Source organism: Rhea pennata, chromosome 10 (genome assembly GCF_028389875.1).
Source record: "Rhea pennata isolate bPtePen1 chromosome 10, bPtePen1.pri, whole genome shotgun sequence".
In the NCBI taxonomy this organism is placed as follows: Eukaryota; Metazoa; Chordata; class Aves; order Rheiformes; family Rheidae; genus Rhea; species Rhea pennata.
Window position 1 is genome coordinate 22,742,097 of NC_084672.1, and position 27,941 is coordinate 22,770,037.

General features: G+C 37.2%; 1 protein-coding gene across 1 annotated transcript; it reads right to left on the reverse strand.

The window, feature by feature from the left end:
* Window positions 1-27,941, reverse strand: REC114 (REC114 meiotic recombination protein). Its single transcript, XM_062584052.1, has 6 exons — window positions 27,747-27,941; window positions 26,915-27,004; window positions 9,445-9,528; window positions 4,776-4,991; window positions 3,284-3,352; window positions 1-162 (listed from the first exon to the last, which is right to left on the reverse strand). Exons 1-6 carry the CDS (start codon window positions 27,939-27,941, stop codon window positions 1-3), a joined length of 816 nt encoding a protein of 271 aa, XP_062440036.1.

Below are 27,941 nucleotides of genomic sequence, written 5' to 3' on the forward strand. Positions count from 1 at the left end.
TTAACCTTCTGTTAGTTTTTTCAATTCCTTTTCCACATCTTCCACAAAAGCTGGGAAATTTTGATCCATAAGACATAAGCGAATAAAAGGCCCCAACTCTTGTGCACTCCACACAGAATGCCGATACACAAGGGGGAGCTCATACTTTGATTTCAGCACAGACTGTAAAAGTAAAAACAAAGGTGTTGTATTAATCTTGTACATAAAAGATAGCATTACGTGGGTTTTGTAACAATTCAGTTACATCAAATTTTTCCCCTTCAGTATTTAATAAAGATGCATCTACCTTGTTAATATGCTGTTTGAATGCTTTCAATCACATATATACAGAAATTGTATGTATTTTTCCTGATACTTAGTGCCAATTCTAATACAGCTTTTATGCAACTTTGAATTCTTAACTGTGCAGTTATTTCAATCAGAAATGGTAATTTCCTGGATCGCAAAGACTTCTTCCTCATAGGGAATCCATTTTGTGTAACAAAAAAAGAATCTTCTATAACGTGTATGTAATACCGTTTGAAACAAACTGTCTGGCATTTCCAGTTTCTAAGACCTTAATTTAGGAAGATGTCTCTTATAAGTAAATTAAAAGGCTTTTTAAAACCTAAAAATCACTTTCATCTATACTTAAACCCTTCTCCCACCTGTGTTTCTTGTGGTGATGGGGGGGGAAATATGTGCATCATGTTATTTTTCAATATAAAACTAGTAGCAGCGAAGTGGGAGATGATAGTACTACATCATGTTTGAGGAAGCGGTGACTACCTTCCATTATGTGTAGGACATGCCAGCTCTCATCCACTGGATACACTGGAGAAATGCACAAGTCAAATGGACTGATGGGCAACTCCTAAACACTTTCTGTGTTGCTGCTACTATGACAACAATCTGAACTAGTGTTACTGAAACTTTATTTTGGTTGGCTGCAGGTTTTCCCTGTTGGATGTGAGCTATATTGAAGAAAGGGCAAGTTCACCGTTTAAGGGCCCTACTGTAGCCAGTGTTGCTGCTCTTTCTTTCTAAACTGCATAATTCATAATATGCATTAATGTCTCTGAGGCTTTGTGTACCAAAATTTTTCCATCAGCATTTAGGCTGTGTATCTTCTATAGCCCTCACTTCCCACTCACTCTTTAACTTTCTCAGCCTATCTCTGCCAAAGTTGTAATAGCAGAAGCATCAGTTGGTACTGATGCTTTTTGGATACTCTGCTTGGGAGAGGAAAGTAGAATTACTGAAACTATACTTTCATAATGAAGTATGACACCCAGCGGCAGCTGGGGACCACGGTGAATGTTTGCTGTGTTACTTGGGAGTGGGGAAACAGCTAACAATAGTCTGGACCTTGCTTTAAGGAACTTCAAATGCCTAGTTTGGCCTATTTTTTTGATGCACTGATTTGGGAGATGCAGGGTAGACTAGACCTCTCCATCTGGAAAAGTCAAAATTGCTATAAACTGTTAAGTCAAGCCTTAGCTTCCATAGCTTAAACCTGTAACAGTATAGGACAACTGCCAGATGGCCTAGTCACAGTAACATTTGGGGAATATATCTCTGTATTTTGTTCATCTTATTGTTGGTTCACATTGCATTATTTTTTCCCCTAGCTCATGTCATAGTCCTGAGTAGAGAACAATGTCCTTAACTACAAATTGAAGTCTGCTGGATATATATATCTATATATAAATTTTTTTTAAAAGGAGACTGCTTGAAGTAAAGCTTTGCTAACTTTAAAATTTTGAATGGAGACCTCAGAAAATGTTTCCTGAGGTGGCAGAAATGGGAAATTTAAATTCCAGGATACAAGCCAGCTGAAAGGATATATCTCTGAAGTAGAAATAGTATTGCAACCCTGTAGGCCAGAGGATGGGAAACACCATCTCTGAGCACAGCTGTATTAAGCTGACTAAAAAGCAGAGAAACAAATAGAAGATGTTGTATAGAAAAATACTACATTAAGGCATCTTTTTGTGCCAAGGAACTTGCTCTTTGTTCAAAGGAGAAATGGATGAATGTGTATAGCAAAGAAAAATCTCAGTACCAGAAAGCTTCTATCAGAAGCAGGAATCAGGCATATCTACCTTACACTTAGACCTAACAATACAAAATTTTTAAAGCTAAATTTCTAATGCTGGTTTTTAATTTACCTTTTCTGGTAGTGCCTCTTAAAGCAGAGCTTAGTTGTGGAAAAAATACAGATGCTTAAGGCAAGCTCTGTCTTGTTTGATTACTCTGTACTGAACATTGAACACAGATCTAAATTATGCCCAGGATAGGAAGGGCATACTGTGCCCTGTGCAACCACTGTCATTAACTCCATCTGTTCCAGGCTATCAGGAAGGTCTGAGATAGTCCTGAGGCTGCCACTCAGGTTGTCCGTAAATCCCATCTGCCCTTATTGCAGATAAGTGTACTAAGTGCTGAAAGACAGCTGTAAGAAAATACATTTTAAGGTGGTGTCAGACTTTTAGCTTGCTTTCTTAGCCCCAAGCTATGGACAGGTAACAGATCTTTTTAAGTTTTTGCTCAACTCAGCTGCATGTTACCGTGTACATACAGATTTCTTAGTGACTTCTTAATGTACTGCAGTAAAGCAAGTAACTCAGGCCCTCTTTATTTCAAAGTACCTAATTATTTAAAACTGCATATAAGTTTTGGATCTAACAACAGACTAAGTGCATGTTAATAATAATTTTTTGCAAGTTATCATCATGCTTCAGCATAAGTGGAAGTACTAGAATATAATCCACAGATCTGTACATGGATAAGAACAAAACTATTAGTAGCTGAGCAGCAGGACATGTATACAACTGTCATCACTGAGATAAGCTCGGAAAGCTCCACTTTCTTGAAACAAAGTGTTTGGTAAGTCTGTTTAAATCCCCAGAGCCTTTTAAGTTAAGACAACTTAAATAAAAATAATAAAAAAAAAAAATAGTACAGTTGTTTCTCCTCAATCATCTTACTGTGATTTTGACAATACAAAAAAAAAAAAAAAAAAAAAAAAACATCGAACTAGTTTTAAACACCATTTTACCCTCAAGTTCTTAGTGAAACTGTCAGTTGAATTACATACAGATGCTTTTGCTGCAAGTCAAGGGTAACTGATTGATATTTTTAAAGTTATGCTATAACTGCAGGAAACTGCAGACTAGAACACTGACAAAAATCATTTAGTTGCTCAATGAAGATGTATCAGATGTTTACAGGGTACAAGCTAGCTTGCTTGTTCTCTATGCCAGAGAAATGAAGTTACTGGATCTAAATATTAGATTTTTACCTGTGCTAGCTGTGTTATAGATCTTCTTTCTCCAAGGCTTGTGCATGAATCTGGTAAAGGCTCATCTGGCTGGAAACAGCAAATGCAAATAAAGGCTTCTTAGCAAGAGGAGTGTGGGTATGTGCAAGAAGGATAGTAGTTCCATTTTTAGAGATAACAGGAAGAGAATGTGCTCAGCTACCTTATGTAGTAAAAAGGCATCTTTTTATGAAACCTGAGGGTACATCTGTTCAGTCTTTACTTTTTAAAGTAAACGTGGGCCTACAGTTAGACTGTCATGTCTAAACCAAGATAACTTTTTAACTACTTACGTACTGGAATAAATTCTAGGAACATGCTTCTTTCCTTCTTATGGGTCACACAACCAAAAAAGTGATTCAGGTTCATATTTCTGTTTTCAGAGCGAGTTTTTTCAGTCCAACTTTTGGAGTGAGAGCATAATTGACAATTATATGACTGTCTAATGGTGTTTAATAGCATTCTGCCATTAAATTATTTACCTTCCATTCTTTGTTTTAGCTCATCAGGAAATGAGCAAAGCCCAAAGGAGAGGCAATCTGCTTCAAGCTGAACCCATAAATCTTGGAGATCAGCTGCTGAAGGTCATCTTTCATGCACCCTCTGGGAAATGGTGCGAGTCAACTTAACAATGTATTTTTCCCTACTTTCTTTACCAAGTCAGACTCCACTGTCCAGTATGCCAGGACTTGCCCAGATTCTATTCTGAAAATGAGATAAATGAAGACTCTTGAGATTCCCCTTCTGGACTCAGGCTCGGTCCTCAATATTTTATCGTGTGCCCAAGAGCTTCTTTCCTGGATGAGTTAGTTGCAGGGATGTTTTTGAGAGCTGGTAAATGTGATCCTCTAGATGCCCAAGAGTATGTACTCAAGAATTGGTCACCCTCAAACATTACTCATCTTTTCTAATTGCTTAAGGACTTTGTCTTGGAGGTGGAACATTCTGTTGTTACCCTGAAAATCACTTTAAAATATATCAGGTTAAGCTAAAAATTGATGCAACTATTGTATTTACAGTTTCTATGACTGCAAAACAAAGGAGTAGGCAAACAAAAAAAGGGAGAAAATTCTTAGTTTCTTGAATGGCTCTGACTATTTTTCTTTTACAGGATAATTTAGCTGTCAGTTGCTGCTTCCCAGCAGTCTTAGATGAAGGACACTTAAGAAAGTCTGAACTTTCTTGGAGGCAATTCAGCTCTTATTCTCCATTCCCTATTTATATTTATTAACCTAAGCACAAAGTATCTAACTATTTTACCAAATTACACCCCTCTCTGCTTGGGAGTTGGCAAGCGTCCCTTGGATGTAGCCTTTGTTACTTGTTCTTAGCAGGACTTATTGCTCATTTTTCATATATGGGTCCAGCAGTTGCAGAAGATTGTTTTGCCAAAGATGCACTAAGGTATCATTTACAGATCTAACACTAAGAGTTAATTATTTCTCTATTTTCCGGTCCATGTGCTCTTACTTACTGTATATAGTATGGATGCATTTTGTTCAGACTCCTTCATTTGATTTTCACCATTAGCCAGCTGATTGAGACTTTGATAGAGCATCTGGCTTTGTTCATCAGTTACTTGAACTGGGACATACTCTGCAAGTTTCTGCACACAGTTACAGCAGTGTTCCAGCATCTGTTCTTTTGAATCTCCACCAAACTGAACACGGAACATACGGCATTCATTCTGCTCAAAAGCAAAGAGAAATTAATTAACTCTGCATCTCCTCAAACTGTTTTAATTAAATTCCTATTCATTATCATTAGGAAGAATAGTTTTTGGATCACTGCACCATGAAGAAATCTGTTTACCCTGTTGCATCTTTGTCTATCCCAGTGGCTAAACCAGAAGAACATTTGATTCCCACTTCAAAAATAAGTAAAAGCCAATGAAATGGTAAGCAAGCAAAGTCATTTTTCAGCTAATAGAAGTCTAGCCATGTGAAAAAGACTTGCCATGACAACAGGATTCTTTTTTAAAAATACAAATATTGCAGGGAAATTAAGTTCTTACTGCTCCAAGTAATATGCTAAGATGAGAAGCCAACTCTGACCAGCTATTGATGATAAAAATGAAATGGCACTAAAGGAAGCACAAGTTAACAAATTTTGAAATCTAAGCCAAAAATTACAAAAACTGCTTTCTATTTAGGATTTATGTTACTGTCCAGCCTTACCTACCTGATTTGCCTGTGCGTATCTAAATACACAAATTCAGTCTAGAAATCCAAATGAGTGCAGCTGCTCCTTGAACAGAAGCCAACACAGATCATTAAGTGTGTGAGAAACCAAAATGATTTAGTAAGAGATACTGTGCAAATGAAAAACTCTTCTCTTGGAAATGTTCATACTAAAAAAACAGCTACAAGTCTACTACTCTGATAGTGATGCCATCAGGCTAGTCAGACTCAGAGTTGTCCTTAACTGTGAAATGTGGCAGATTCTATGTACACTAGTAACACAAAGTCATGGAGAGCATCTTTTCATTATTTGATAAAATAGATAATTCCTTCAAGTAGTGAAATTCCTAAAAACCATACAAAAATAGCAGGCAATTAACCTCTAATACAGGTTGTCATGCTATATAATAATAATACAGATTTCCTCAGATATTTGAACGCCAGCAAACTGCACAGAAGATGGACGGCTGAAAGGCCTGTGGTGCATCATAAGCTTGTGCTAAGCACATTCACATGACATAAGGCAAATACAAATAGAACACTCTCTCATTTAAAGAATGTATTACTGGGACTTTCAGGTTGATCTTTAACCTTATTTCACATTTGAAATTTCAGGTACCAGAAAAGTGCAAATTTTACTTGGATTGACCTGGCTTATTTGAGTCTTCCTGAGATTAAGAAAGCCAATTTTTTTTAAATGCCTAGACTTACTTGAATAAAAGGACATATTTCACTTTCAAGATTTTTTGTCTCAAGGATGAGCCAGCTCTTCATGGCACAGTCTGTATGTTTACATGCATGTTATTTTAAGATGTGCCTACATGATTTTTAGGCACGACATGCCTAAACACATAATGCAGCTTTCAGGGCACTGTAAGCATAAAAGCTTGTTCTAATGCCTTTTAAAGGGAAAAAGTCAGTTCTCCTTTTACGAGTGCCCCGTTACTTTTCCTGTAATTGGCAAAGATGTTCTGGCAAGTAAGTCACTTCTCATAACAGAATACTGATTTGTGGATATGCCAGACAGGTAAGATCTCATTAAAATGAGAGAAAATTAACTTGCACCTTAATTTGAACTCCTTTCACAGACCTTTGAAAGGACATGTACTTTAGTTACCATTAAAATCCCCAAATCCCCAGTCTGAGCTGGTTGTACTGTTCTTTATTTTTTCCGTAAGTACTGTTAAACATTTAAGATTAAACTTTAAAAATAACAGTAAGTTTTATTTAGAGAATTTTTTCCTTTATGAAAAAGAGGTAGTAATAATTAAACTAAGACATGCATTAAGTTTTAGCATAAACTGTCAGTACTGGGCAATAGCATCGGAGCTACACAACAGCTAAAGCATTAATGAACTTTGAGATCACTTGGATCATAGAATTTGCACATTTTCCTACTCTGGGAGTGGGCTCAGTAAAAATGGCATGAAGACAAATAGCTTAATACAAGAATATTGTAAATTGTCTTGGTACTGTTTGCAGATTTTTATATTAAAAAAAAAGTTTTTCATTCATAGAGTATGTCAAAGACTAATATGATGAGATCACTGATTATCAGAGACAGACAGCAATAAAGGGCAATCATAGCCATGCAGCCTTTTGTTTCAGATAAGACACATGCATAGATCTAACAGATATGGCTTCAGAATTACATAGCCATACATGTATGCTTCACTGAATAAGTTAACTTCTGATAGTACATCTCAACTTCAGTAGTATACCTCTGAAAGGTATCCACACTACACGTCCTTCTCTCTTAAATATACTTTTAAGTTTCTCAAAATACAGTTTAGAAATTCATTCTGCTATCTAAGAGTCCATAAAGCCCTGGCCCTGTTAGAATATTTAATCAAAAATTTTTTTAAACCAAAAATGCCATACTAATTATTTACGAAAACCTGTTAACGTTCACAGTTTTTTTCTAATGTACAGAGATTACCTCCAGTGACTACCCAGTGATTAACCTCGATGTTTCTTTGACATGGATTACTCAAACTCTCTGTAGTTGCAAAGCAGGTAAGGAGTAAAAGAAAACAAGAATAAAAAAGCAGTGAAATAACAGAAACCAGTGCAGTAATGGCAACAGAATGAGAACAAAGAGCAAAAGGGTAAAATATAAATGACAGCCAGTAAAATATTTATTTGCACATGCCCCATATATTTGAGTGCACAAGGCAACTAAGAACTGTGTTTTGGAAAGGTGATTTGCTTTCCTCTGCTTAAATGGCTTCTTCCTTATGCTTGACTCTTTGCTTTACAGTACCCTTTGTACTTATATCTAAAAAAGATGAAACATAGGGAGTTATGTGCTGTGGCTGGCTTCCTGAAATGTTCTTAAGTGTTTTTAAAGATTAGCACAGAAACTATATACACACACACTGTCAGCATTTCAGGGATGGCTTCAGCTACCATTTATAAATGTATAAAGTAGAGAAACTGTATTAAAGGACCACAGTAATACCGCTAAATCCAGTTTAAGTTGTGAGAATTTTTGGTAAGCAAGCATTTGGATGCATTGACTTCATTTAAGACTGAGTGAAATGTCCCTTAAATCTTTGTTCAAGCCTCAAAATGATTGTGATGTTGATTTTATGTTTCTTCTGAAATGCAGCAGAGTCCCTTAACACTGTAGTGGGGAACTGGTTTTAACAACTGAATCTACTGATTCATCTAAACTAATTACTGCAGCATCTCCATAGTCTTCTCTACCCATGCTCCAGATTATTATACAACCTGACAAAAATCAGAGAGGAAAAGTATTTTGGTTTCAGGCTACAAGAACCCATGAAATTAAAATAGGTTGAGATATTATTTTTGCATTTCCTAGTTCAACTATCAGGCTAGGCTTATTCTGAAATGCGATGACGACTTTTTATTTGAACAATATTTATTATGCCTCACATCTGTTTATATTTTACAATTAGCAAGACATTCCTCTTTGCAAACCATAGGGTTTTGTTTGTATCATCTTTTATGAAAGATATAAAACTGTATAATTAGCCAGATAAGGGATCCAAATGTAAGTAAACAGGCATAGGTTCATTTTTCAGCTACCTTTAATGTTGCAGTTATCTATAATTATAGGAACCCAGTCTGTACCTCCCACAGGAGTTTCTGGCAGGGGGAGAATGTTAGAACAACTTCGAATACTTGGGATGTTTTGATGTTTTTATGCCTTAATAGTCCTGTGAACTAGAGCAGGAGCTAAAATTGGTCTCTAGCAGCTACTGAACAAGGGACTTACAATCTCCTCCCAGAATTCCCATTTCTAACCTAGAGATGAATTCTCTTCAAGTACAGATAGTTAAATTGAAGGCAGTTGTTTCTCCTGCAACAAAAAAAAACTAGAAAGTATTGGGGAACAGAGAGTGCTGTTCTCATTTTGAAACCACCTTTTCTTTTTTTTTCCTGAATAACCTGTCAAGTGCTTAGCATAGCTGAACAGGTAGCCTCCCAGAGATCATTTACAAACTAAGAAAACTGAGATTTTATACATTAGTTAAATGGCACAAGTAAGTGACATTTAACTATTTAAAGGCTAATCAATCAGTTTTCCTGAGATCTGAGGGGAAGACTAAAAGTCCAGGTCTCTCTCATTAGCTTCAATACCAAATGCCTGAATCCTTAACAAGACAGTACCGTACCAGGCCTCAGGGGCCAGAAATTACCAATTGTTTGTTTAGAAATGTGGCCAAAGTGAGGTGCCAAAATGGAAATACCAGTTTTCTGAGATGTAACCCTAATGGTAAGCTTGAGACAGAACAGGAATATGTACAAGACTAACCTGTCTTTCACACATTCTCAAGCAAAGAAATGTTTAAAATTGCCAGTGTGGGAGATGTTGTATATGCAGTTCAAAGTGATTGATACGCAGTATTTAAGAATGTAAAACACAGCTAAGAATCTCTTGCTCTCTCATAATTAACTCTGTGGATTTCCACAGAAAGAAGCAACTCTACAGACCTTTGACTTTGCCCCAAACAGCAGGCAGTCTGCTCTTCTTACTACCTTCAGCCACTTGTGGGAATCAATTAATGAAAAGCCTTCCTGAAATTAAGCAGAACACAAACTACTTGATCAGTAATATGCAACACTTAGAAGTAAATGCTCAAGTTACCTAACATAATTTCATCCTTCATAAAGCTTATTTGCATCTGTATGTATATCCATCTTACATATCTGTGGGTATTTATCATAAACGTAACAAGACTTCCCTGTGACCTCCCATCACACAGCCCAAGGAGCCTCCTGGGGCCACCAGTGAAGGAAGAGGCATGTGTCATTGTGAATTCCAGGCTACAATGATACAGCTTTCCCATAGAGCCAGCCAACAATATTTATCACATACTTAAAAAGAGCTGGTACTTAAGATTTCAGAAATAGCCGTCAATTACAAACTTGAAAATATTTTTTCATTAAACCTGAAAAATTTACTATCTTTAAACCTAACAGAAAATTACATGGAAAGCATACAATTGCCAATACATATTTTTTTATCTTGTTATGAATTAAATTACAATCTGTAGCTCAAGCAACAACACTATGTCAGGGTACATCTTAATTTCTATGTATATTTCACAGTGTATGAAGGTCCTCGACATGCATAATGAAACAACTGCAACAGAGTTTTACATTCTCATTCCACATCCCATGAAGTTGCTTCAGAGGGCAGCAGAGGGCAGTCAAACCTAGAAAATGGGAGAGTAGTTGGCTTATCTAAGACCCAGACAGGCATCTTCTCCAGACAGAATACAGGTAAACAAGCAGCAGCTTTTATAACTTGGTATTTTTATACTTCAGTTATGTTAACTGCTAGTCTTTTCAAACAAGCAGACTGCTTAGCATTTTGTAAAATTATCCCAGGAAACTGAAAACATCATACAAACATTGCAGGGCAATGGATTGTGCAGTTCCCAAGCTATTCCACAGTCTGCCATCTGTCGTCATTTGACAAATTTGGAGGCAAGGGGGAAAGGGTGTGGGGAGGTGAAATTTAAGGGCAGGGAGTAATTGTCTCTTTGTTGTCTGTTTTACTTCTGTTTTATCTGAATTAATAATGGTTTTCAATTGCTGTGACTTTTCACAGGCTGGCCCTGGCTGCTTTCAGTAAGCATCTTAAGGGTCAAGAAATTTACAAGTCATGCCCATCCTGAACCACCAGCTGTATGTTTTTTGCAGAGTCAGTATCTGTCTTATGCTGGTACAGGCTGGGAAGCCATCTGCCATTTTATTTTGGTACAAGAAGTCACTGCAGTAAGACACTGCCCTTTTAAGATGCCAACAATGGCTCTACAGCCTCACACAGCAGTTGCGTGTGGACCCTAACTGAAATGGGCTTTTGCGAGAGGGATGTCTAAGAAACATTGAAGAGTGGAACTGAAGGCAAACTGGCTCAAGAACTCATTGCTGAGCAGATATTTACTATTATATAACTCCAGAATGCTAAAACAGCATGGAAGCATCAGCCCCCAAAGATTTAAGGTCGGAGGGAGAAAATTTCCCTCTGCACTGTTTCTGGAAAGGCCTTGACAGCAAGTTAAGACAGGGCAGTCACTTGATAGCATGTCTGTTTGCACTGAATGTGCTCAAAATGCTGCAAGGTAGGAATTGCTAAGATGTGAAAGGCCCCAAGGTCAAAAGAATAAGGCAACCTCACTTTGTGACACAAGGAAAGTGCCAGGCCATCCTCTACTCTCACAGGAGTTGGAACTTGGATCCCAATAGGGACAAATGTCAAATGGCAGATCTCTCCCTAGAACAGATCATCTTGTTTGGTAAGTCAGTATTCCACAGCCACAATACACAATGCAATTAGACTGCTGAAATAGCAGAGCCGAAGGCTGCATCCACCACACTGAAGACATCCTCCTTCCATTTAGAGACAAAATCCTCTCCAATTTAGAGTCATCGTCCTGGAGACAAACAAGTGAAGAAGCAATAACTCCAGAAAAATAAGGCAGCAGAAACTACAAACAAATATGATAGATCCAGAAACAATTCCCAAACCAAATCAGTGCAAGTGCCAGCAAGTTAGCTGCCGTAAATATAACACTGTAATGCAAACTGACTTTGCAATAAGTTTTATCTCAACTCAACTGCCAATTCAGAAAGGTTGTAGCCCCCACATTGCTGCAGGAGATTTTATACTTATTTTCATTCTTTACCTCTCAAGGAGCCATGTAGTACACGTAGCTCCCAACTAGGTACAATATCTCACTGACCAAATACACTGAAAGCTGATAAAGCCTCAGTGAAATTTAGCTTCTTATTAAAACTGGCAGCAGACCTTGACAAAACTTAATGATTAGCCTTACTAAGAAGAGCAAAATATGAGTGAAATCAACACTAAGAAGAAGGATTCAGTGGCATAGGATTCATGGTATAAGACTAAGATGATGCTAATTTAGGTAACTAATCCACAGCAAGGCTGGTGCTGCCACATATTTCTTCACTAAGCTTATGAGTTTAATCACAGTGGTACATCTTTCCAGGCTAAAATTTCACCTCTGGTTCAATTCAAACTAGAAAGTCTGAATTAGGGAAAGAAAATCGAGGACATGCACTACAGTTGTCAGGAAGGAAAAACTGAAGAGATCCTTGTGTGTAGCATGGCATTACCTCACTTGTTGTGAGCATTCTCTTCTACCATTACCACCAGTTTGATAGCCCCTGTACAGGCTAAGTTTATGAACTCCTAGGAACACAGAGTACCCACTTCAGCATGTCAATATCCCACAGTTAAGTATTTTCTTAAATTTAAACAGTAAATCTCCTGAGGAATATACATATTTCAAACATCATAACTCATTTTCATCATTAGTCCCATTGGGAACAAGGTGAGATCAGTAGGTTCAAGGTGAGATCAGCAGGTTCAGAAAAGAGTGCAGCACCCTTAGAACATTTCTAGAATAATCAGTAGCACTTCACACGTAATAATTTCAAGTGCATAGTATAATATATTACTTTGATATTTGGCTAATCACATTCTTAGCGATGCAGAATTTGGCTGCAGAATATTATTTAATGCTGAATATGGAAAAGCATTAGCAAGTTAGGTTAACGATTGTGAACAGCAAAACCTTACCTCAAAACTTTCAGTCATGTCAATATCACAGAAGTAGTGTGGCATCTACCACAGCAAATTAGTGTTAGTTGTGCATAAACGTTACAAAGAGTTCTCAGTACATGGCTGTACAAAATACAAAATGCAGATTTGATTTGTGTACATTAGAAGTACTTTAAAGGGGTACTTTAAAAGCACATCAATCTAGAACACTTATCAGTGTTCATGCTGCCATAGTTGACAGCTTAAGGGAGCCCATCAAGGAAGCAAGCAAGGAAAAAACAGAGTTGAAATTATATTAGTAAGGTATAGCTTACAGTACATTCAAGATGGAGAACTGGAAAAAAGGCAGAGCAAGAGCAGTTGAATGGGGCATGAGATAGGTTCCCTAATCAGAACAGATATAAAGACAGGATATTTAGGACTGGAATTTATAAAGCAGGGCAAAAACAAACAAACCAACCAACCCTGTCCCTTCCAGGAAGGGTATATCCTTGTGGTTTATACAAGTGACCTGAAGAGTAAATAGTAGCATTGTTTGGAAAGCAATAAAACAAGTGTGTATTTATTTTTGTGAAACAAATACAAACAACATGAGGTGAATTCCATCTCAGCACAAGGACTTGATTTTCCCAATTTTAAGTAGTAAATGTTGAAAAATTACTGTTAACTTGCCAAGACTGATGGGAATATCCATACCTCCTCAAAATAAGTAGGCCAACTCAGAACCATTTATGCTGGACAGGTACTCAGACTGAGTACTGGACAACCAACTAACCTAGGAAATTATTTGGGTTGAACTAGGACCACTACCTGCCATAGGTAACTTTGCCTTTGCCACTTCTTCTCCCTCTGGTTTCCAGTGGGACTTCCCATTGAGAAGTCTCAAAAGGCTGTTAGTGAAGCAATTCTAATATCCCATTTTTTTTTAACTAGGCCACTTCCGTTAAGTTGTGGCACCTAGCGCTTGCTCTGTACATTTCAAATACTTACTGTTTCTGATACATACCAACTGTGCTTATTTAATAAACAGCTGTTTCCATATTAAGTTTACTTTTATAACATTTTCTATGTCTTATAGAGAAAGGAAAAATAACTTTCTCTTTAAAATAATAACCGTTTTCAAAAAGAGCATAAAAAGCAGGTAACATTTAATTTTCCTATCAACTACTTCACTAACATTTCCCAGTTTGTCATTCTTTTTATACCTCTTTTCTCTGAGGTAAAACAAATTGAAAAAAAAAATGCAATTTTTACTTACGTACTTTAATTACTCAGTTCCAAGAGCAGAATTTAATTAATTGAAATTTAACTTCAACTTTAATTAGCTACCTGAAGAAATAAGCACAAAGTATTTCCTTTATTTTTGTACCCCTGGTTGATTCCATATTACCAAGCAGAAACAAATACAAAACTAAGAATAGCTAAACCAAAAAGGAATATCCCAGTGCAATACTCAAGCAATACAATAGAGCTCTTCTGGTACAAGCAAGCTATCTGAAAAGTTACAGACAAACTCAGATCTGCAGAACTGCTCATACTGAACTTTATGGTTAAATTGTTTATGTCATTAATTGACATTACAATCAAGATCCTCTAGATTTTCAGTTTTAAGCAGCAAATAAGCCCAATTCAGCGCAGTATTAAGAAGTTCCATTCTGTTCCTCATGGCTTTTAGCATGTTGCCTCAGTCTGCAAAGCTGGGGTTGCTTGAGATGGGTAAAATAACAATGGTAACTATTTCATTCTTAACAAGAGAATTATGAATCTGCATATGAAGTTAAATAAATGAATTCAGGGCAACAAGAAGACTGACCAGAACAAATCTGTCACTTGCTCCATTATTCAAAAGCTAGTGAATTAGATCTGTGTCAACATCCAGGAATTATAGGGTAGATTCTGGAAACTGGATGGCAATGTTCTGAGATTATAATTCAAACAAACAAAAAGACAAGAACAGGGATAGCTTTGGTCACTGCACATAACATCCACACCTTCTTAACATAGGCTTTGAGCCCAGAGTTGGGCTTTGCTGAGCAATATTGGGCTCTTGTCCTTGCAAGGATAGGTGCAGTATAAGATTAATCAGGAATATAGACAGAATGGCAACATGGAACTGGTCAGGAACAAAAGATCCTAAATGTTTACGATTTGGAGGTATAAAAGTTCATTAGCATTCTATTATGCATGTATTCCTTATGTTATTCTCCAGGGTAATAGTTGCAATAACACTACATTGAAGGAAAACTATTTCATATTTTTCTAATAAAGATATTAAAGCTCTCATGGTCCTATAGAGGATTAAAGCTGAAGTAGAAAGTTCTTCCCAAATATTCTGGAACCAGAATAAGACATAACCACACCTCACATCAGGCAGAGAAACCAATAAAGCTGGTATAGACTTATACCTGCTTGGTCCCTCCCTAACTGGGAAATGCTTTTGTTCTGCTTTTACATTTCTGCATTTAAGAAGCTGTTGAATAACGAGGCCTAGCTATGACATATATTGCATGCGATTGCCTAGTACTACAAATTTTTTCTACCATATTATCTAGAAACCTCAAATATGGTGATAGGCAAACATAGAACAAATAACCTTTTTCTGTGTTAATGTGTTGCTTAAAGATCATGCAATTAAACATATTTTAACATTTCTTAAATATATATTACTCTAGTTTGTGTAGCAGACAGTTCAACTACATTGGTTTGTATCAGTTTTTCTGGATTCACTCATTCAGCATACATGTTTTTAAATGCATCTGAACTGTGTATAGACAGTAGGTTATAAAGAAGTAAAATATTTCTTATTACAAACATTATGTACTCTGCCTATTTAAATTATAACCAATACTCAAAAAAAAAAACCCACCCACAAACACATTCTTCCCTTTTAGCTACTACTTATAATACACTGATGAAGTGCAAACATAATGGTTTGTCCCCAGAGTTGACCATTTAGAAGGGATGTATGCCTTCTATAATGAATTAAGGATTCAATTGGATATCATACAGACTAGGAATGCACATTCATAGGAAATGATGAGATCAAAGGAACTTTATTTTTTTAATAATTAATACCCCAGTGCTTTTCAGACAGGATCACACTGGCAGCTAACTGAAGCAAGATGGTAGAGGAGAGAAGCCTCCTCATCACAGCAGAGAGGTTGAGGGCAGGATTTTTATCAACATCTGACCCATGGAATTCGTACTCTTCTATCACTGAAAGTCAAATACACTAAAGTACTTTTGAAAACATTTGCTCATCTGTGATACTTTCCACTTTCCCCTCCTCTCCTTTTTTTGTGACCAACATTGAAAATAAAGAAACTGGTACAGAAAGGGCCCAAGACTCAACTGATCTGTGAAAAGCTTTTACTTATTGCTTATCTGTTCCTAAGCATTGAAGAGCAGTCAGATCTCTTCTCTAGAAAGAAAAAAATCTCATTTTTTCCTCTGATCAGCTGTATTAGGAAAAAAAGTATCTCTTTCATGTCCATATCAGTAATATTCTAAGATCAATTTCCTAATAACCAGAAAATAAATTATTCCTTTAGCCCTTCCCAATCCTTCAGATGTTTTACATTTGGCAGAAGTGAGAAAGAATAGTCCCACTCCAGCAGGTGAATATTTTGAAGTATAAATGTAAAGATGTACTAACACACACTGCACAGAGTATGATACACTGACATACACTGCAGCAGGAGTGCAGCAAACTCCAGTTGGATTAGAGGCAACATTGCTTAGATGAATCAACTCCTTGCTCTTTGTATGTTAAGATTTTTTTTAAACAAAGAATTTGAATAAACAGTCAGAATTTCCAAACATGATTTTGATGATGAATAGCTGTCTGCTCTGCAGAAGTATCCACAGAGGAACAATTCCTTCACTCCAAAATACACAAGCTTCACACTGCAGCAAGCAATCATAACAGAGTTTAAGGCTATCTGGGAGGCTCCCTAGTAGACTGATTATAGATACATGCAATTCCTTTCCAGTCATGCACTCCTCCTTCATGAGGCTAATTGCAATTGCAAGAGAAGGTATGGAAGGAAAAGGAGCTAAAGAACTAAATTATGGGTGAACCCAGCTGCAGAAATTGTAAAGCCCATGCTATAGCACTAAAGTGAAAAGATGCTGAGAATCTGTTGGTCCCGACCACTGATAAACATTTTTGAGCTGCTACTTTTCAGCATGCCCTCACCACCATGTCCCCTGATGTCATTCAACCACAAAGATTGCCTCTGTATTCTACTGGAGAGAGAGAAATAACTCCCCAAAGATCATGTGTTTTTGTGTTGATACATATAAAGCAACACTACTGACCCCAGTTCTGGATGAGGGTTAATCAGCCAGTAGCACTCTGAACAAGATTTCCAACCAATCCTTGATCAGAAGGTCTTTTGATATTTGTAAAAACTTAAACAAAATACACACAAACAAAATGCTTTACAGGGAGTGAATTTTAAGTTTAAGTTACAACAATCTCAATATACAAGTTCATTTCCTTTGGAGGAATTATGCTACCATTTATTTACAGCTTTAGGGCATGGCCAGACGTCTTGATTCTATGGCTTATGTTCAGAAATGTTTTTAGCATTCAGAACCTTATATGCCAATTACGACCCAACTATTTATCCTCAGTCTCATACTTTCCAGCTCTTACTATCTTCCCTATCTCCAAACCAAGATCTCAATTCACGTGCTTCCTTCAAACCAATTCATTTTCTTCTCCCTGAGACCACCTGCATTCCAGTACTTTCAGCTGCAATCACCGCACAATCCTCAAACCCATGAAATCCTCTGCAGCTCTGGCAGGGCACATCCAGCTCCAGGATATCTCATTGCCACCCAAACCCATCGCTTTTTCCTCCCACCCAGACTCTCAATTGTGCCTTTTAACACTTTGCCCTTGATTGTAGACCTGCTTGAGCATCTTATTACTTAAAGAACCAGAAGAGTTCTGAACCCAGGCAACAAATGTGAGTACATCTCTGCAGCTAGAGGTACACCTGACATTTGCAGTAAATAGAGAGCCAGAAAGGAGGAATAGCATCTCACACAGCCTACCAGTGCTGTGCCCACAGCCCTCCCTCAGCACATAGTCTGATCCTGCAGACAGACATCTGCAGAAAGGACAGACTTCAAGTGCAACAGCACCAAGCCAACCTCTCGCTGTCATATTGTAGAAGTAATCACAGTAGCATAGCACACCTTGCCAGTCCAAATCAAATTTTATTTGAATGCAAGTCACACTTTTCTGAAATATTTTAAAAATTACTTTGATTTCTGTAAGAACAGATACCCAAACTATCAACAAAGAACAAAACAACAACAAGTAGTAATTTTACATTGAGATTCTGAAGCCACAGTAAAGCTAGACTCATGTATGAGTCTCATGATGAATACTGAACTACAGTATTAATACTCCAAGATAGACATTCACTGATTGACCTACCCAAAAAGAAAAAGAAATGGATTGTGAATCAGTCCTGCCAAAAGCTTTGCAGCAACTCTAAAGTAGAAGTTTCAGATGGAAGCTTTAGAGGTATTATGGCTTATCAGTAAATAATACGTACTTCCAATGTTTTCTGTCCAGTTCAAGTTGCTGTTAAAGTTTAGTAGGTCACTCTGAACAGGTCAGAATATATTTCAGATATTCAGTATGGATTAGTTTTGTTTTGAAGGATGTTTTGCCACAGAAAGCTATAGAAGACAATAAAGTGTATCTTTCAAAATATGTTGCATCCAAGCATTACAGGAGTAATGTATTGTGCATGTAACCTATGTGTGTTTGGTGTAGCAATAATGGTATTTATATGTATGCCAAATACCTATGTACTCGTGCTTAGGACTGCTCCCTGGTACTGCTGGCATTTCAGAGCACTCTGTCCACAGCACACTGCTGAAGGACCGTATTAGCTAAAGATGCAACACTTCTGACACATAGCACTTCAGTGAGGCACCCTCTAAGTAGCCCTGCTTGCACCTTTCTGAAACAGGCTGGAGAGCAACACGGTACGCAGCAGTTTCCCAGAAAACAGAGCAATCTCCTACTCAAAAAGGCCACGCTCGGTTTCCAGGGAGGCACCTGTGGCAGTCCAGCCATTTCCCAAACAAGCTACAAAGACACAAACAGGGAGCACAACAAACAGTGTTCTTCATAGGGCATTTGCAGGGCAAAAGAGGTTTAGGAAGGTCATTTTCTGGGGAAGGTTGGACTCCTCTTCCAGCGACTCAACAGCTGTTCGCTACTTTGCGGTTTTAAGTAAGGGAAATACAACAACTAAAGAAGCATCCAGCTGTTAAGCCCTGCGTATCTTTTTGTGTGTAATTTTTTCATCCATAATCTCTTAGAAGCCTGATCATAAATCTTGCTATTAAGCTTGTTTGATTCCAAAGAACTGATCGGGGTTAAACTCAGAAAACTGTCTCTTTAGGGGTTTGAAAGCCAAGTGAAGTAGCAAATACAGGACACACAGAGGCACCCGTGAGACAGAAGTGTTGGTTGCAGGAGCACATGCTGCCAGATGTCAGCTTTCCAGAAAGAGCTTCCCCTGAAGGGTACAAACTACAGTCCCCTGAAAGAATGGACTGCAAAAATAAGCTCCTAATTCAGGACAAACCTTGAAATTTCATAAAAAGAAATTAAAAATACATACATATTTTCAGTTACCTTGTAGGACAATGAAACTTGACCAGAAATCAGTGAACAGGATGCTAATATGTTCTGCCTATTGATAATATATTTTAAAGGTAGAAGGAGGCACTGCAGACATGTTGATGATTATGTCAATACAATTTACCCTTTGATAAAACAAAGAGATACAAGCTGCTTGAATTTCTGTGATTAAAGGATCTATAAAACACTTCTACTAAAAAAGATGATTAAGCGTTTGGTTACAGATTAGACCCTTTCTGGAGGTATATAAGGATCTGGGCACCCTTTTCCAGGTAGCACTTTTCTGTAGGCACTCTAAACTTTGTCTTATCTCTTCAAGACATCCTAATTTTTTCTTTAAGTGTCTATACCTCATACATACTTCCCTAGATCAATGCCATATACCAAACTAACTGTAGGATAAACATATTTCATAAATACCTGTCATAACTCTTTAGAAACTGCTCTAGTAGTTGAGTTTATGAGAACTAGAGAAGAGAATGGTAAATATTAGAACCCTTTAAATCTCTCTACTGCTGACAACCATCAGCACATAAAGATTATACAAAGGAATGTATCATTATATCCAAGATAAATGGGGAAACTGAAGCAGAAAGATATTCAGCTTGTCCAAAATATTCATCTCAGTAACACATGCTGAAATAATAATAAAAAATTTGTTTTTTGAACTAGGAATTAGTTTTGAATGAGTTAATAAAACCAAAATTTCTTTTACACTTTCCAATACCAATCATGGGACCTTTTATAAAAAAGAACTTCCCTATAGCTTTCCAAAAGATTATGACTAAGCAGAACAGTTTAGCAATCTCTTCACTTCCCTAGGTATTAAATGTCCTTATCTACTGCACAGGGACCTTTGACCACTCAAGTCACTGTTGTGAATATCATCTCAAAAGATTTAGGCACAGCAGAGAGCATCAGTAACATCAATTCCTCTGCTGATACTTACCCTAATTAACGAGGTTAGAATCTACCGTATCCTTAGCACTACTAGCTTACTAGAAGTCACGAGGGAATCAGGAGGGTACTAAGGTCATTTAGTCTACACTTTAGAAGATCAGGTCACAAATCAATTACTCTGGATTAATTTCATCCTATTTAATAAGACCTCATCACAATTTCCATTTGCTTAATTTGTAGGATATTAAGAATTCTAGGATTAGAATTAATTGCATCCAATAAAACACCAAAGTATGATTTTCACAATGTGCTGATCTGAACGAAGGAAAGAAGAGGAAATAAGAGCTTTTTGTGTGGTACGCATAACACTATGCATCTTGATAGTACGGCCACGAATGGCCAGAGAAACCATAGAGATATTCCTGTTAAAATCCTATCATTCACAGTGTGCAAGAATGAGATTCTTATATTGCAAGATAAATAGTCTGGCAGGCCACACTACAGCGAAAACATATCCTAAAAATGTTATGCAATTTGATTCCAAATTAAGAACTTTGTTTAGGAAAAAAACAAAACAAAACCAACCACAAAACACTTTCATTTGCATTATGCGTTAGGGATTTTTACGTTTCACTCCTTGAAGTTCCATTTACCCTCTTCTTCACTCCATTTGACTGATCACAAGAAGCAGATTCTATTTTTAAAGGAAAGCAGTTATTTCCTTATTAAGGCAGATTCAAGTAAGTCTCTGGCACTGTCATTAAAGAATTGTTTTAAACAATCTTGGAAATACACCCATTCCCAAGAACAGTTTACCTATTAAAACAGTTTGTTTTCTTTGCGCAGCTGATGGAAATGCTGAAATTATACACAATTATTTGTTACAGTACCAAGAAATTGTGCTTTAAACATCAATTCTGAAGTATTCTCAGACACTATAACCAATTGTGTCAAAGCTACAGCACCTCACCACACAGCACCATACACAGCACAAGGTATTATACTAAACTGACTGATTTAAAATAAGTGCTGAGACTGAATTCTTTCTGGCAAGAAAATGGTCTTTCAAATTCCATTAGCAAAAAAGTTGTTAGAAAGGAATTCACTAAATATCCTACTATTTTAAGGCTCATAAAAATTACTCTACTGTCTACTATATGTATTTTAAACAGATCAGGCACTCTAAACTTTGCAGGACTTATCTCTTCAAGACATCCCAATTTTTTCTTTAAGTGTCTATATCTCATATATACTTCCCTAGATCAATGCCATATACCAAACTTTAACTGTAGGATAAACATATTTCATAAATATTCCCCTTAGACATGGATCATAAAAGAGTCATAGTCTCACCTTACTCGGCTCTAAATAGCTACAATTCTTTAAGAAAAATAGAAGGTTTCTTATACCCCTGCTTCACATATTCTTTCCTTTTTACTTTCTTAAATACATCCATTGTAGAGAAAGTATTTTGCTTTAAAGTTAGAAACACTTAAATATTTTTCCTAGCATGGATAAGATTATCTCTGTTTCATTGATGGTTGGATTAATCTATTTCTGAATAAATACATCTTTCACCTTAGTTGTGTGCATATGGAGATGTAGTAAAAGCTGAGCATAGCTGAAAGGTAGACACTAAACAAGCACTCACTGAGCAAATAACTCATACAAAAGCTATCTCCTCTTGTCTTCACACCAACTGGAGCATATGCTAGAGAAAATAATTTATGTATATTAATATTTCATAAATCATCACTGGATATGAAAACGTTTCAGGGAAGAATCACTAAGAGAGCAAATATTTGGAGCTTTCACTAGAATGTTGGCCCACTGAGATTAGTTTTGCAGAAAATTAAACTGACAAGTACTGAGTTCAGGCAAGTACTATTTCAGTTAACATTAATGTTTACTACAGAAAAATAAACAAAGAAATTCCTATGTGAAACACGAAACAGCTGAAGTCTGAAGTTCAGATTTGTACACAACTTGGACATTTTGCTGGACTTTTTAAAAAGCATCCACAATATTATCAGCATAAAGCAGAACTTGCTGGCAGTTCTTTTTAGCTTTTGTTAAAAAAAAAAAAAAAAAAAAAAAAGTGTTTGTAAAAACACACCACTGAATAGATGTACTCTCACTTTTATCTTAGTAAAGAAAAGTAGGTAAAGAAGGTACAAAACAAGATACTCTGAACTCACTAATGCACTGATTTTACTATATTCCATGCCTTGCCAGCCACAAGAGGTAAGAGTTCATAGTAATACATCGTTCATTTTTAAAAGAGTTCAATTAATAACTTTTCTTTGTTACAGATGGTAGATGATTTTTTTTGAACTTTTCTGAGTTGTTTTTAAACCTTTCTTAGAATAGTTCAAAATAAAACTCAAGGGAGGTAAAGGAGGCTCCTGCTCTTCTGTTACTGCTACAAAACGCTACTGCAAAATATACTATGAGTAGATGCTTTTACCACTTAACGTTATTTCCTGAATTCAGTTACCTGTTCAGTTCATTCTTGGATCACTGTTAGATGGAGAAAAGAAAAAGTCATTTTATTACTCATCCACACAAATTTTACAAAAATACAACATAGTTATTCCAATTGAAAAGGAAATGGTCTCTGTGACAACAGAATAACTGCCCACTGCTGGGCTTCTTCATTTGTTTTTCAAACCAATAGCTGTAACTGGTGGTTGAGATAAGATACTGAACTTGAGAAAATATTTGCTGGTGTCAGATTGCAATTTCTGTAATCATACATTGGTGATTGCTTGATATTCTCCCATGACAAAAATATCTACTTTTCCAGAAAGGCCCTATAATCTTAAAAAAAAAAAGATTATTTTTCTAACAACAGCAATTGCCTCAGGAAAGTCAAACCAGACAGCAGATTCTGAGAAGCAGTGCTTATTGTAGTTTTTTTTTCCCCCTCCACCTCCAAATACGTTAAGGCAAAGTCTTACATCATTTAAAATTTAGTGCAAAACATCCAGTAGTTCTTGACTTAAATTGCACCTCCACAGTAAACCAAGCCTAATGATGTCCAGACCAACCATACTTAAACCAAGGAACACCATTCCTAGGAGAAGATCCTATCATTCTTTAATACCTGTAAACTACAAACTGTCTTCATGGTACACTCTAAAGAAAATAATGTCACCTATCATTCGGTTTTCTCCAGGATGCTGCAGTCAATGGGAGTCCCACGAAATTCACGCATGGGCACCCCAAACAATTAACAATAATTTTTTCGGAAGGAGTGTTCAACAGGGCTATGCACAGATCTTGTGCCTCACTTTTTCTTTGCAGAGGTATAAGGCACAAAGCAACTATCGTTGTTTTCCAGCTTCCTCAGAACTAGAAGCCTATTGCACATCAAGGAGTCTGTAAAGTAGGGATTAGAAGATGGATCAGAAGACTAAACTTCAACTTCAAGGATGTAGTTACTACATAGCAAGAAACAGTTTTGTAAGTACATCACAGGGAATCCCACTGCAAGTAAGTAAGGCAGTAGGCAGTTGTTGGAGAACATTTTGGCATTTAAAAGGAAAGACTCAGTGGCCCTTGCCAGCAAGAATAAATGAACTACACAGTAACAACATCAACCGAATCATTCCATCTGCAGCACTATCAAACTTCATACGTTCCCTCTGGAGCATAAACCTGTGCATTTCACATTATCGTCTGTGACAAAACATCCATTGCAATGAACTCCCAGTGAGAAGATTTGGTCTGTGACAGTTTCAAAGACTATATGCGCTTGGTTGTGCAATGCCTGTTTAAATATTGTGACCAGTTTCTGACAACTCCCAGGAACTGGAGACCACAGGGAGACATCACTTAAGTTCGTATGAGACACTGCTGAGCTCAAATTCAGTGCTTCACTATTACCTAGAGAGACAAAAAGAAAACCCTCTTCTTTGATACCTAGTTACTAATCTGTTGCAGATGTGTAAACACTTTATTTAACCTACCATCTTACAATGTTTGGGGCATAATGCATCATAGCCAACATAATATCCCCACAGAAAAATAAAAAGATGTATTTTAAGATTTTCACAACCTATCTTCTAATGAACTCTACTTCTTACCAGTCACTGTTAATATAGTAATAGTCAGATGTGAATATCCATTTTAATTAACATACCGACATTACTGCCAGCTATTCTATACAAACTTGTGGTCAAGTTATGAGATATCTCATTTAGGCATTTAGAAGCTGAAATGCTTTTACGTCCCACTGCGTGACTGGAGGAAATAAGCAATGTGCCCAAAGGCAGGAAAACTATAGTTGAAGAGCTACTTTACAAGATTAGTACATCCTTAATATGGATGCTTACTTCTTATCAGATGGATCACACCCTATGTGTTATGCTCAGTCAGGATCAGTTTACGTCCTAGTCTCAAGCCTAAACCAAGACTAGACTTTAAAAAAAAAAAAAAGAAAGAAAAAGAAAAAAAAGAAAAAACAAAACACTCTGGCAGAGTCTACTGCATTTTAAGTTGCTCCTTCTGTTCAAAACTTATTTTCACCAGAGCTTGAAAGACCTCTGGACAAAGACCTTGGTACTTCTGTCCTTAGACGATGATAGCTGATTTCTAGCACCTTTGCCTGCTACTTAAAAAACCAGAACATTCAGAGATCCAGTAACAGTCATACACCAGCTAACACCAGCTTCTGGCCAACAGCACCAGTGCCTGAGCCATCCTTTTCAGCACAAGTCCGATGCATCACTTTTCCATTTGATGATACTGGCTTCCCTATTTAATAGGCCAGTTGTTCCTCAAAGGCTGAAAAGATACTTGTGGATTGAGATAGTCCCAGAAGGGAGTGTTTTATCACCATGTCAGTCTTATATCATGTGCGGGAAAGGGAAGTCTGTCTGGGAGGACACATATCTAACTGCTAAACATGCCTAAGCAGTAAAACTAAGCCACATGTGTTGAACTAAATCACTTGTAAACAGGAAACCCAACACATTTAAGATGGAACCAACAGAAGACTGCAACTGCCGTAAAATCTGAGCTCGTAGCTCTGTCCTCTGTCAGTTCCCTCTTAAACATATTTGGCTCACTGAAAAACCTAGCAAATATCTGATCAGCTAGTTCAGAATATGGGCAGATGTCTGTAGAATGTGTTTTTTTCCTGTTTGAAAGTGATCTGAGTGATATAAACTAGGGCACTTGACACTATTTCAGTTCTGCATGCACAGAATGCACCTGCAACATGATCCTAATTACATGTAATTAAGAACCACATCCAAAGAAACTGACAATCAGTTTTTAAAATAAAAACATTGCCATACATATACACCTTTTCTCTAACACCTAACACAGTATCAGTGGTGGTGGACTCAAGATTGGTGTAGAAGCATTGCTGAAACAAATGCTTTTTTAAAAACATTTTTTTACTCTTTGTATCACACATCCGTCATATTTATCTAGTATACCTCTTGTCTCCCTGTTCTACATTATTCTTAAACTGCAGTCATCATTGCAATAGCCAAATGTCTGTTAGAAGCTGAAACAACCAACAACCCTAATAGATCTCCTCAGTAATTCCACATGTTGCATTTCAAGAGAGGCAGTTATCTTATGCCTACAGTAGCTACTAAATTCAGTTAACCATTCTTTTTCAACACATAGTTGCCAAAATACTTTCCACATTCCATTTTTACCTTGTTCAAGGACATTCAACTTGTCCTCCTTAAGTATGACAGCCAAATGCCCTAAGTTGCGTTTGGGGTCTCCAGACTGACAGCTGTCTGTTAGCTCATTAATTATCTGTTCAATACAATAAAGTCAATCAAATGTCCAAAAAAAAAACAAAAAAAAAAAAAAAAAAAAAAAAAACCATTCAAATGTTCAAATGTACTTTGGCTTCCCTCCTTATAAGATGTTTCTGTAAGTTTAAGACCTTTTATGATGTACAGCAAAAGCTAATTTATAGCATCGTATGTATTTAAGTCTACATCATACGCTCATGCATTCTGTAGAGAAAATTTTCTCTATCTTAATAGTGCAGCATTTTCCAGTAGTTTGTAACAGTTTTCTACCATTTTCAGACATTTTCTACTTCTTATTATCACTGTGTATCTATGATAGGCACTGAACACACGTGATTCCACTTTCCAGCACAGGCCTTTTTTTGTCATGAGGAATAGTACAATCTCAGCATCAGACCAATTTCTTAAAAATGTAATGTTTCTGTTCACCTTTTTGGCATCACTGTGAAAGCTTTACAATTTAGTACCTGAAAGATAGGCTATAGCAAAGCCAGTTAATAGAATTTTGAAGTAGTAGTTGTGTCTCCAATGTTGTAAGACATATTAGAGATTACATCAACAGGGGAAAAAAAGATAAATCAAATTATTAAAACATAATGCTAATAGGTTATTGGCAAAAGACTAGTTGGATTCTACAGCGAATCTTGCAGATTTTCAAATTGTAGTTACATTTTTATCTATTTGCTTAGGTAGAAGAATCATGTAAAAAAAAAAAACCCAAAACAAAAAGCCCAACATATGTGTCAGCATAAGCCGCACCACGTAATACATCCTACTCTACGTTTTTAGAACCTTAGAAGGAACACTGTACTTCAGTATAAAATAGTGCATTTAACATTATTCTGATAAACACAGAGAGCAAACACCACATGAGATTTTCCATTAGCAAAATAAAACTGGCAGTTTCCTTTCAATGGAGAGAACATGAAGCTTAAAAAGGGAAAAGAAGTCAAGATTGATGCTAACGTACATGGAGAAATTTTTTACATATGCGAAAGAAAAACTTACCAGTACTGTTCGCCCTTGGGAAATAAAGAAATGGCCAGATACAACAATGGTAAGGATGAGATAGCCTGATTCTTCATTTGACTCAAAAACCTTTAGAAAGAGAGACCAAAAACAAAAATTAGCTATGTAAGTGCAGAATCTACATATACCTGGTGTAAAGCAAAAAGCTTTAAATATGCAGGTGCCAGAAATCAAGCATACAGAATTATTTCTCAGTAATACAAACTGCCCTTCACTCCCACAGAAGGCAGGCGCATTCAAGCAGGTTTATAAATTAGAACTCCATATATGAATTCAGCTACTCTAAGCAATTGTATGAACCCTTCGAACTTAATCCATAGTTTTCAACCATTTTTTAATACTTCTAAAGAAGGAAAAATTAAAAAGTGGGCCACTACCACATCATTGAAGTGTTTATGTTAATAATTCACAAAGTAGATTCTCCCTTGACTCTTGCATTAATTTCATATTTGCAGGCTGCACTACAGTACAGAGGTACTCTAGCTATCTCAAAGCAAGCTAGCTCAGGAGCAGGCCTAGTATTTTTCACAGATTATTCTACAGAAAATTCAGTTTCACATTGAACTTTAAGGTAACTATTGCTTAAAAAAATAACTAAAATAAATAAATAAATAAAAACCCACAAACCTTCTGCAAGTTATCACACAGACCTCCTCACCCCACTGACCACAGAGACCCTCACCCGCTTCACACCCACACTCCGGTGCAGGACAACAAGACAGAAGTGCGCTGGCGGGTGCCACAGGGCGCAGCCGTTGGGGCGGGGCGGGGCGGGGCAGGGCGGGGCGCGGCGGCCCCCACCGCCTCTCACCTTCCATGAGGCGCCATTTCGCTCGTCGTCGCCGCCGCCTGCCGGGGGTAAGAAGCGGGCGTAGCGCTTCAGAGGCCACGTTGTGGCGCTACCGAGGAGCGAAGTGGTGTCGGCGCCGCCCGGCCGGCTGTTAGCACGGGCAGGTGCCTGCCCCGGCTCCGAGCTGCGGTCCGAACACCCCGCGCCCGCCGCCAT